Genomic DNA, 11532 nt, shown 5'->3' on the forward strand with positions numbered 1-11532 from the left:
ATCTGCCATTGCCCATGGTCACCACTAGTAGCAGGGGTAGAAGCAGGTCTTGCATATTCCTGTGGGGTGAAAGAAACAAGGGGGGGGGGGTGAGAACTCATTGTCTCCGAGTGAGATGGTGGGTGTGGAGACAGGAGAGGTCGGTCTGGCCTGAGATTGCAACCCACCAGGTGTCTCCTGGACCGCGCGTGACTATCTCGCCTTTTAGAGCAGACTTCGTGGCTGTTGTACCCATACTCTCCCTGAGTCCTCGGTCTTGGGGAGGTTGGGGGGCTCTGGTTCCAGGGATGGGGAGTGTGAGAGGTGGCCTGTTGCAGGATGGTCAGCCACCCCCTCAATGTCAAAGTGCGGATGCTCTCTTTGAGCAGGCTGTTCATCCTTTCAACCAACCCAGATGCCTGGGGGTGATAGGGTATGTAGAGCAGCCACGAGATCCTCACCTCATCAACCCAGTCTTGGGCTTTGGACTCCGTAAAGTGTGAGCCCTGATCGGATTGCACCTCCCACAGGACTCCGCAAATGGAGGAGAGGTACTGCAATCCTTTAATGGTATTATTCTGGTCAACTTTCTCACAGGGTACTGCCACCAGTACACTAGAATATGTGTCCACCATTGTCAGGTTTTAGTGTGGGAGTGGTCCGTATAGTTGATTTGCCATATGTGACCTGCTGCCAAGCCATGGTGAATATAATCTGGTAGCCCTGTTAGCCACCAGCTTGGCTTTACCCGTTGACAGATGAGGCAGTCGACCACAGCAGTTGTGCACTGGTCCAGGGTGAGGGCGACCTTGAACTGTTCTGCCCATCGTCGTGTGCTGTCAGCCCCTAGGTGGCCGCTTTTGCGGTGTGCCCATGCAGCCAGTGCCCCATTGTCAGTGTCTGGTGGGGAGGTGGAGGCAGTGCATATTTGGGCGGCTTGGTCCACGGCCACGTTGTGCGCTTCCTCCTCTGTGGTGTTGCGGGTGTATGCATCTACATGGTGAACTGTGATCTCCTGTGGGTGGCTTGGTCTCAGATTAGCTCCCAGTGGGTGCTGCCCTCAGCGGGGGCATCCGTGGATATCCCACCCCATTTCATGTCATCGGGCCATCCACACCGACATACCGTTGGCCACTGCCCATGAATCGGTGTAGATGTGGATGGGCCACATGGTGTTCTGAAGTATAAGTGCTTCTGCTGCCAGCTCAGCAAGCTGGATGGAGCCCCCCTCACCCTCTTTGGTGATAACTTTCCCCGTGGCAGGGTGGACTGCCGTTGACTTCCAGCATTGCTTCCCCCCTTTCCAGTGGCTGGAGCCGTCTGTGAACCAGGCATGTGTCCTTTGTTGGGGATCAAGGGAGTCAAAGGAGTGGCCCAAGGGCATGGGGGAGGGCGGGAATTCAGCCATTCTGGAGCCAGCTCCTGGGCTTGCGGGAAGGACATGACCTGCTCGCGGAGGTGGCTCACCCCTTCTGGGCCGGACTCTGCACAGTCTGCAATGTACCACTTCCATTTTACTATGGATGACCGCTGAGCCCGGCCTTCCTTGTGGGTAGATGGAGGATTTGACCCACCGCATAATGGGCAGGTGTGAATGGAGGATGATGGGATCAGTGCCTGTTTGGTGCTCGGTGGCTAGGAGGGCCAGATAGCAGGCAAGCAGTTGGTGCTCAAATGGGCTGGACCAGCAGCAGCTTCAAGCAGGGACTTTGCCCAGAAACCCAGGGGGACTTGGCAACCTCGGAGCTTCTGCCAGAGGCTCCACTCGGCAGTGGTCTCTCTCGCTGACACCTGTAATTCAAAAGGAACACCTGCCTACCTGGGAACAAGGGACAATGCTTGTTCCACAGCCTACTTCACTGTATCAAAAGCAGCCTGTTGTTCGGGATCCCATTGGAAGGTGGCCTTTTTGCGTGAGACTCTATAGATTGGTCTTAGGATCAAGGTGAGGTAGGGTATGTGTTGTCTCCAATAGCCCAAAGAGACCCACAAAACTGTGTGCTGGTTTTATTAGTGGAGACTTCAAAGTTTAAAATCTTACTCCTGGCTGATTCCTGTGTCCTGAGTGCCATGGAATACCCAGGAAATGGGCTTCACGGGAGGGCTAAATCTTATTCATATTAATGGCCCGTCCGCCGTCTCTCAGGAAATTCATTAGCATCTGAAGAGCTGGATGAGTATGTCTCAATATAGTGGGCGATCGACACCTCGTGGGGAGAAGTCAATTGACTGCAGATCACGGGCGATTAGGCTGTGACCGATCATGGGGCTGTGGAGGGAGCCCTGAGGGAGTCTACAAAAAGTGTATTGTTGGGCATCCAAGTAAATGCAAATTGGTCTTGGAGTTGTTATGTAGGGGGATGGAAAATAATGCATGGGTCAGGTCCACCACTGCACACCAGGGCTTATCTGCTCGGGAAGCTATGTCTTCCACTAAGGTCTGGAGCAGCAGTGGCCAGCGGGAGAGCAACTTTGTTCAGCTGCCTGTAATCCAGTCATCCTCCAGGTGCCATCCTTTTTGCCGACTGGCCGAACAGGGCTATTGAAAGGATGACTCCCTCCTGCAGGAGAGCCAGCACGGCCTCAGTAATGTCCCAGTGTCCTCCCGGGACGCAGTATTGCTGCAGGTATGTTACTTTGGAAGGGGGGGGGTATGATTACTAAGTGGGCAGCTCCCACTTAGCTGCCCACACTACCACGGTCGTCCGTGCGACCCCAAAGGTGAAGCAGCCCCGGTTGGAGTGGAGGGACTGTCCCCATAATACATTGATATCCAATATACATTCAGGGGAGGGAGCATTGAGGACCAAGACGGGCAGGCTGGAGGGAGCCTCCCAGCCCCTCTGTCTGCATGGGGATCCCCCATCACCCCGCAGGGATGATGGTGTGTTGTGCACCTGTGTCCACGAATGCCAGCCAGCACTGCACATTGCCCTTTCCCCAGTGTGCAGCTACGGGGATGTGTGGCCTCAGGTCCCCCGGGCAGGAAAGGGCAATGGAGTGCACATGCTGGGGACCCTGGCCTCCATCCAATGGGAGAGGATGGGGGGGTCTGCCATGCCCCGTTAGTGGGCAGTCATAGATCCCATTGATAAGTGCCCACTCCCTGATGACCCAGATGCCATCCCCTACCGTGGCCCACTGGGTATTCCAGCCAGGTGGGATACCAGGGTCTGTATGGCTGTGACTACATTCTCCCACCTGTGGGGCCCCCCCTCCTTTGGTGCTTGCAGGGCATTGTTAATGATCTGGGAGTCGGAGATATTCCCCAGGGCACTGGCCTCCCGATGGGGGAGGGCAATATTTGTGCCCCCCTCATCCCACAGCCTGAGGCACCAAGCAGCAAGGTGCTCACCTGGCCGCTGGCGGTTTTGGTCTGTCAGCTGGGTGTGGAGGAAAATCTGAACACAAAGGGTGAAGGGTTCACCCATAAGTTGCTTACAAGAACAAACAAGAGTCAGTTGCATATTGCTTAAGTGGAGGCAGGGAACCTCAAGGTTGTGATTTATCTGCAAACAAACTTATCTGCAGACATGATAAGATTTGGAATTCTGTGAAACAATGATTAAATTATTGCCAAATGTTGACATTGATAAACTATTGTCAGGTTGACCGCAACAGAAAGCCCACATGCAGGAAGGCACTGCCATTTATTGTATATAAACTCTGTTAAAACTGGCTGTGAGCAGAGCAAGCTCAGGCTGGGTGATGGGCCTGCTCTCCAAAATATCTTGCTAATAAAACTCTTCCAAAGTGTTACCCTGGTGTCAGTAGGTGATTCTTTCTCTGCAACACTGGGTGAGCTCCATGGGGGGAGTACTACCGTGCCTCAATGTTCTCTAAGGGTCCCCTGGTGCATTTCCCACTGCCCCCTCCTCATCACCTCCCTCTCCTCCACGGAGGACTTGGGACTATGTGGTGATAAGTCGGGCTTTTGAGGGCTCAGCAGTGGGGGGAGCAGGACCCTGGTTCCCCGGGGTCCCGTCCTCACCATTCTCCATCCAGATGTCCCCATCCCCCAGCCAAGCGTCCAGCTGCTCACCTTGCCTGACCAAGGCTCTAACTTTAATCGGGTCAGGTCGCCAGCCTGACCGACAAGCTGTCTGAGCCTGCTGGAGCTGCATCAGTCGGCAGGCGACCTCTGTGCCTCTGGTCTCTAGGTCACTTGCTCTGCCTTGGGCTGCAAGAAGTGCCTCCTGCCATCCACTGCAGGTCCATCCAGGGCTTCTGTCTCCCTGTCCTTTGGCTCAGAGAGGGACTTCAGCTTGTCCACCAGCTGCTGGGTGATCCCTACCTGGTGTCTCAGCAGTGATGCAGCAGCCAGTAGGCTCCTCTCTGACTGCCCCTTGCCTTGGGAAACCCTGACTCCTTAAGGAGGGCTAGCACATGGTGGCCCATACCCTCGTCATGAGGGCCCAGCTGTTCGGACCAATCCACGGGCTTACCGAAGTCAGCCAGCATGCTGGCCAAATCCCTCACTATTTTCGGCCTACCCGAGGATTCTGCCTTTCGGGTCAGTACTGGCTTTCTTTCCCCTGATCCAAAACATCCCTCCAATCTATGCTTGGCCAAAACCCTTGGGACCATTCTCACAGTGTCAATTGTTGTTTTGGTTAGTGTGGGTCCCACAGGTTAAGAACCACACCAGAGTGCAGGTACAAAGCACATTTATTTCAGGGATGAAAATGGGACAACAGGGTCGATACATTAAGCAAACTTCTACACACACTCAATTCTTTGGCTTGGCTTTGCGGATGAAGATTTATGGAGGGGTATGTCCACATCTGCTGCAGGCTCGTTGGTGGCTGACAAGTCCGATGCGGGACAGGCAGGCACGGTTGCAGCGGTTGCAAGGGAAAATTGGTTGGTTGGGGTTGGGTGTTGGGTTTTTCCTCCTTTGCCTTTTGTCAGTGAGGTGGGCTCTGCGGTCTTCTTCAAAGGAGGTTGCTGCCCACCGAACTGTGAGGCGCCAAGATGCGCGGTTGGAGGCGATCTCAGCCCACTGGCAGTGGTCAATGTGGCAGGCACCAAGGGACTTCTTTGAGCAGTCCTTGTACCTCTTCTTTGGTGCACCTCTGTCTCGGTGGCCAGTGGAGAGCTCGCCATATAACATGATCTTGGGGAGGCGATGGTCCTCCATTCTGGAGACGTGACCTACCCAGCACAGTTGGATCTTCAGCAGCGTTGATTCGATGCTTGCATACTCTGCCAGCTTGAGTACTTTGATGTTGGTGATGAAGTCACTCCAATGAATGTTGAGGATGGAGCGGAGACAACGCTGATGGAAGCGTTCTAGGAGCCGTAGGTGATGCTGGTAGAGGACCCATGATTCGGAGCCAAACAGGAGCGTGGGTATGACAAGGGCTCTGTACACGCTGATCTTTGTGTGTTTCTTCAGGTGGTTGTTTTTCCAGACTCTTTTATGTAGTCTTCCAAAGGCGCTATTTGCCTTGGCGAGTCTGTTGTCTATCTCGTTGTCGATCCTCGCATCAGATGGTGCAGCCGAGGTAGGTAAACTGGTTGACCGTTTTGAGTTCTGTGTGCTCGATGGAGATGTAGGGCGGCTGGTAGTCCAATACACAGTCCAATACTCAATACACAGGGGGTAAATATACACTTTCAGATGACGAGGGGAAACCGACAGAAACTGGGGAAGTTACAAGAGCATGAACATTCAACAATCAGATCAAGGTGATATTACATGCCCCCACCCCTTGACCGGTACGGACATGGCTCTGCTACCGGGCCTCGAGACTCACCCCAACCCAGTGTAGAAGATGATACTTACATGCCACCAGGAGTCCAAAGAGGCAGAAGGGGCTGGAGGCAAAGTTGGGGGCCAATCATATGGGTGAGTGTGGGCCCCGCTGGTTGCTGTGGCCAATGGCTCGAAGTCAAGTGCAGGGGCTCAGCAGGGGTGAACTGAGATGATTCTCCTGGGCCAATTGGGTGAAGGTCAGGACTGAGTCTGGGTGGGCTGTCTGGACTGCAGCAGCTGGTGATTTAGGTAGGCCAATTGTAAGGGTCACCTTGATGGCTTGGGGTGAGACTTTGACCTTGATTAGCAGGTAGTGTGTCCTCCGAATAGGAGCGCAGCAGCGCCTCTCCATTACAATCATGTGGAGAACCCTGAGGGGGTAAGTTTAGTCAGCAAGACACTGAAGTGGCTGATGGAAATAAATCAGTTGTAGATGTCCTGGAATAACAAATATCTCTGAAAACTGACAAGAACCTTCCTGAGCAGTAACCATTTACCTTTCAAGCCTGGTGAACTTTATAAATGTTAAATTCTGTGCACAGTATAAGAATTGCCTGCAACCAGTGAATTTGCAGGAATGAGAAGTGAGATTGGACTGTGAACCAAAGAACTTTTCTGAACTTACACACACATTACACACACCTGTGCTTAGAATTAGAAAGAGGTTAAGTTAGGTAAGTCAATAGTGATAAGTTATTTTTTTTTTAACTTTATTTAAAATTTTATGACATGAATAAAATAAAAATTACATTTAAAGAAATAATAAAAAATAAGATAATAAAAATTAGAATACTACATCATTAAACTACACAAATTAACCCCCCCAATAATTATAACACAACATTAATCATCTAATTTAAAATTAGTCCAACCCTCCCCCCAAAATAAAGAGTGAAGAATTAATTAACAATGTTGTAAATAAAATAAAAAACCCCACTTACAAAAAAAGATAAAAGTTAACAACAAAAAAAATTACTAACAACAAAAAAATATCAATACTAAAATAATACCCTTAAACATACATTTAAATCAAACATAATACATGTATTTAACAAATGAAATCCACTTTAAAACTAAGTTCAAATATTAAAATCATATATCAACAACATATCTGTTATACAAAAAATCATAATTAATAATACATAAATACAGAATTTCCATTAATACCAAGTTTCCTTTATAATTCATCGAGAGAACAAAAACATCCCTTAGAAAAACAATCAGATAAACTTTTTATTCCCTTCCCCTCCCCTTATATAAAAAAAGAAAATAAAAGAAAAAAAGTTCAAATTCTTATAAAATTCTCCATATTCTTCATTTATAACATCTTCAAAATTCTCTATCGAAATTAATTTAATTTTATTAAACTCTTATCCCTCAATGTATTTGTACTTAATTTTCTTCTTTCTCTTCTTATCACCTTTCCCCTCATCTTCCTCTTCACCTAATTCAACATCCTCAATTTTTGACTTATTATCTTCTGTGACATCATCCTCTTAAAAAAGAAAGAAAAAAAGAGAAAAAATCCCCCCCAAAAAAAGAGAAAAAAAGGAGAGAAAAAAAAGCCTCCTAATTCCCTCTCAATTACAATCAGAAAACAAAAAGAGTTAAAAAAAAATTTATTTAAAAAAAAAATAATTAAAAAAAAACCTTCACTTCTTAACCCAAAAATTAAAAAGAAAAAAAAAACAGGTCGGAGGTCACAACTACCTCCTCCTGTTTAAATCGCCCAAAGCGGTAACGCCCCCAAAATATTGGGTGTGAGATAACTCACAGGTAGCTGATGACTTCTGGAAACTAGTGCCCACCCAGTTCCCTCTCCCAACTCCCATTTCATTAAACTATCATCATTATTTAAACTATTTAAACTCTTTTCAAAAAAAAGATAAAAGATTTATTTTTTTAAATCAACGTTACCACTTCGATCACCATTGCTTCCATTTCTTTTAAAAATCTGGATCCCACCTTACATCTCTACTCTCTTTGGAGACCTTGAAGGACTACATTGTTCCTAAAACTGCATGATTGGTAGAGACTGAGCAAAGTCCATAACCTCTTTAGGATTGTCAAAGAATTTTGGCTAATTTCCATCCTAAAAAATCTTCAGTACCGCAGAATACCTGAATGTTGCCCTATGTCTTTTTTTCCACAACCGTTCTTTCACAGAATTAAATTCGCGTCGTAATAGCATAGTATTAAATCTCCATCTTGAAGCTTTCTGAACATCTTGTGAGCTCAAATATTCTAATAATAATAATGAATGATCTGAAACCAATCTAGCCTTATACTCCACAGATGTAACCCTATCCTGCAAATGTGCTGATATTAAAAAATAATCAATTCTAGAAAAATAATTATGTCACGAGGAATAAAAAAAAATCTTTCTCTGTAGGATTAACTCTTTGCCAAATATCAATTAAATTCAAATCTGCCATCATATTAATCACTTGAATTGCCATCTTAGACTTCTTAATTACTCTTGAGTACTTATCCAATAAAGGCTCCAACACCACATTCAAATCTCCCCCAACATCACATTAGAGTTCGATTGTCCAAGTAATAAAGACATATCCACAACAAAAGCTGTATCCTCAACATTAGGAGCATAAACATCAAGCAAAGTCCATGCCTCATTAAAGATTGTACAATTTAATTTTAATAATCTTCCACCATTTTTCTCTTCACTCTGTAACTAAAATGGTAGATTCTTATGTACCAAAATTGCCACACCTTTTGCCTTAGAATTAAACGAAGAATAAAAAACGTGCCCAACCCATTCACGTTTGAGTTTCAAATGTTCCTTATCTATTAAATGAGTTTCCTTTGCCATTGAGACCACCGTTTCTTCCATTTCTTCCAGAAATCAAATTCCCTTCTTGCAGCTCTGCCCTCTTTGGAGGAGACTGTGGAGGACTACGTCGTTCCTGGAATTGCGTAATTGGTAAAGAGTGAGCAAAATCCATAGCTTCTTTAGGATTATCAAAGAACTTTGGTTGATATCCATCCTGAAAAATCTTCAGTACCACAGGGTATCTAAATGTTGCCTTATATCCTTTTTTCCACAATAATTCTTTCACAGAATTAAATTCACGTCGTTGAAACATAATTTCCTGACTCAAATCCGGATAGAAGAAAACACGATTACTCTGAACCATCAAAGGAGATCTGTTTTGCTGTGCATTTCTAATAGCCATATGTAAAATAGTCTCTCTATCACAGTAATTTAAACAGCGAACCAGAACAGGTCTTGGATTCTGTCCTGAGAAAGGTCTCCTTCTCAAAGCTCTATGAGCCCGTTCCAATATTAAACCTTCAGGAAACTTATCTTGTCCCAACACTTGTGGAATCCATTCAGTGAAAAATTTTCTTGGATCTGACCCTTCTATGCCTTCTGGCAAGCCGACAATTTTCACATTATTCTGTCTAGATTGGTTCTCCAAATAATCAACTTTTTTGCTAAATCTTTATTCTGAATCTGTAGCATTTCAATTGTTTTATTCACATCTTTCAATTGATCTTGTACATCAGATAATCCTTGATCACACATCTCAAGTCTTTCAATAGTTTCGACTTTAAAAGCTCCATAATCAGCCATCTGTTGAGTATTGACATCCATCAATGCATTAATCTTAGAAGTAAAATTATTCATAGAATCTCCTAAATGCATCATTGAAGAAAATATCTTATGTTCAAGACTCTTGAAAAGTATATCAACATCAGTAGATCCAGACATGGTGGGATCCTGCTGTTCTTGTGGAATCAGAGGACCTTCTATCCCTTCTTTTAATTTAGTAGCTTTTCTTGCAATTTGACTCTGTGTAAGAGCCCCTGTCACAGACCCCCCAGAAGTAACAGGAGGCTGATGATCAGGGTTATTTTTGATCCAAACCTCCTTTAAAAGCTTCGTTACGTCAGTATCTGGAAGAGCTGTTATAACTGATGGTATATCTCCAACTGGTGGCGCCCCAGCTAATTCAGTAGTCAAAGTCTCAGGCGACGTTGCTTGAAATACTGGCATCCGGCCAGCCCTTTGTTCTAAAGGCAGCTGAAAATGACCTTCAGAAAGACTTACGAAATCAAAACAGAGCTCCAGGGCGATTTCTTCGCTTCTTTTCCTGGATCCATTTCACGCTGAGTCGTGGCTTTTTGTAAACAAGCAGGCTCAGATAATTTCAGAAAATTTAATTTTTTAACAATCTATTGATGTTTCCTTTTACTTTTTTTTAACAAATGTACCATTAGGTATTAATTCAACACCTCATACTATTTATAAACTTTTTAAAAAAGTTTTAACGGGCACTTAAAGACAAAACAATAAGTTAGAGTCAGGAGAAGACTGGAAGGCACGTCTGTTCCTTACGCCATCTTGCCACGCCCCCAATAGTGATAAGTTAAAGTGTGATTCTGTTTTCATGTTTAAAGATAATTAAAAGCAACTTTTGTTGAAGTAACCACTTGTCTTGGTGAATATCTATTGCTGCTGTGTTATTGGGTCCTCTGGGCTTGTAACAACACCATCAGAGGGGGTGATGCCAAAATGATGGTCTGTAAAATTTTTGTGCAGTGCTTCAGCAGAAATTTATTATTTTTCATAAAAATATCCCAGTAGTTAGTTCTAACAAACAAAAAACGATACAGAAAGGATATTTGGCAGAACCCACGCGGGGTGGGACCGGCGCCAGAATCCCCCTCCCCGTGGGCAGCTCCCTCTACTAGGCTAAAACTCGATGGTCATTTACTTTTTGAAACTTCAATGTGCTCTGGTCAGAGCCGTCGTTATGACCCAGCACTTTGAATCACAACACGAAAATCACATCACAGCACGCGAAAACAAGCAAGCGCTGTTGTTTTTGTTGCTGCCAGTGTTTTTACAGTCGCTGATTTTGTTGAATTTTCTGGTGTTTTAGCTACAATCTTGTGGGAATTAGTAGTTAGGCCGTGTGCAGATACTGTAATTTACAGGTTTAATTTTAATGTTGCTGCTTGTTTATCTCACTACTATCGCCGTTACTTTCAGTGATCTACGCGAATACGATTTATGAGCAAATTAGTACAACAACCATTATCAAGGACCCTTCATGGTCTGGGAGGGCTCAGATCTCCTTTTACTTTCTCCACTGGGGCATTTATTCTGCGCCTAGATTTGCACAACTGGACTTCTTGGTGCAACAAAAGTGAAACTGACCGCTCAAATGGTGGCGAACTTCGGCGCGCTAAAATCCAGGCGAGAGGAAGCCGTGTGTCTGGGCTGGTGACCAGTGCGAATTAAATACCTCACAGGCTTCAGTAAGGACCCCAGGGTCAATGTCATGGGGGGTGGCATTCATGTACCCACCTACCTGCAACACGAGGGTCACCAAAGCAACCACACATTTTATGATGTTTTCGATTCCTGTCTCAAATTTAATGTCTCCATCAGGGGTGCGGTGCTGCCAGGGCTCGCCGGAGAGGAGCACCAGCACCTCACCGGGTTACTCCAGCTTCTCATTGGGGGCGACTACTTTGCCCACTAAAACCGGGCTGAGATGTGAGGGGCGGGGGGAGTGAAAGGGAAGGGAACTAACTGGGCTGAGATGGGGCTGGGCGTTGGAGCTGACTTTGGGGGGGGGGGGGGGCGGCTGACCGGACCCTCCCATCTGTCGATCTGAACAGAGGAGCACAATTTATAAATCAATTCTGTGTTTTAATAAAACAAATATTTTACTCACAGATCTACCCTTTCGGTCGGGCTGTAACCCTCCTCTCCCGTCCCCCTCCCCCATGGACTCCTCCACTCCCCTATTCTCTCCCCCCTC

The 11532-nt window shown here is 46.1% G+C and overlaps 1 protein-coding gene across 1 annotated transcript; it reads right to left on the bottom strand.

Moving 5' to 3' along the window:
• Positions 1–4659: 4659 nt before the first annotated feature.
• On the bottom strand, positions 4660–11499 carry LOC138753031 (uncharacterized). The gene is made up of 3 exons (XM_069915625.1): positions 11446–11499; positions 11077–11175; positions 4660–5626 (listed from the first exon to the last, which is right to left on the bottom strand). Exons 1-3 carry the CDS (start codon positions 11497–11499, stop codon positions 4742–4744), a joined length of 1038 nt encoding a protein of 345 aa, XP_069771726.1. The 3' UTR covers positions 4660–4741.
• Positions 11500–11532: the final 33 nt, after the last annotated feature.

Source organism: Narcine bancroftii, chromosome 2 (genome assembly GCF_036971445.1).
Source record: "Narcine bancroftii isolate sNarBan1 chromosome 2, sNarBan1.hap1, whole genome shotgun sequence".
Classification (NCBI taxonomy): domain Eukaryota; kingdom Metazoa; phylum Chordata; class Chondrichthyes; order Torpediniformes; family Narcinidae; genus Narcine; species Narcine bancroftii.

Bases quoted from the DNA above. Each gene is read 5' to 3' on its own strand.
- LOC138753031 (XM_069915625.1), bottom strand. From the start codon at position 11,499: ATGGGGGAGGGGGACGGGAGAGGAGGGTTACAGCCCGACCGAAAGGGT. The intron at 11,176-11,445 runs GTGAGTAAAATA...CTCTCCGGCGAG, and splicing joins CCGACCGAAAGGGTAGATCT to CCCTGGCAGCACCGCACCCC. The intron at 5,627-11,076 runs GTAGGTGGGTAC...TAACTTCCCCAG, and splicing joins TGGTGACCCTCGTGTTGCAG to TTTCTGTCGGTTTCCCCTCG.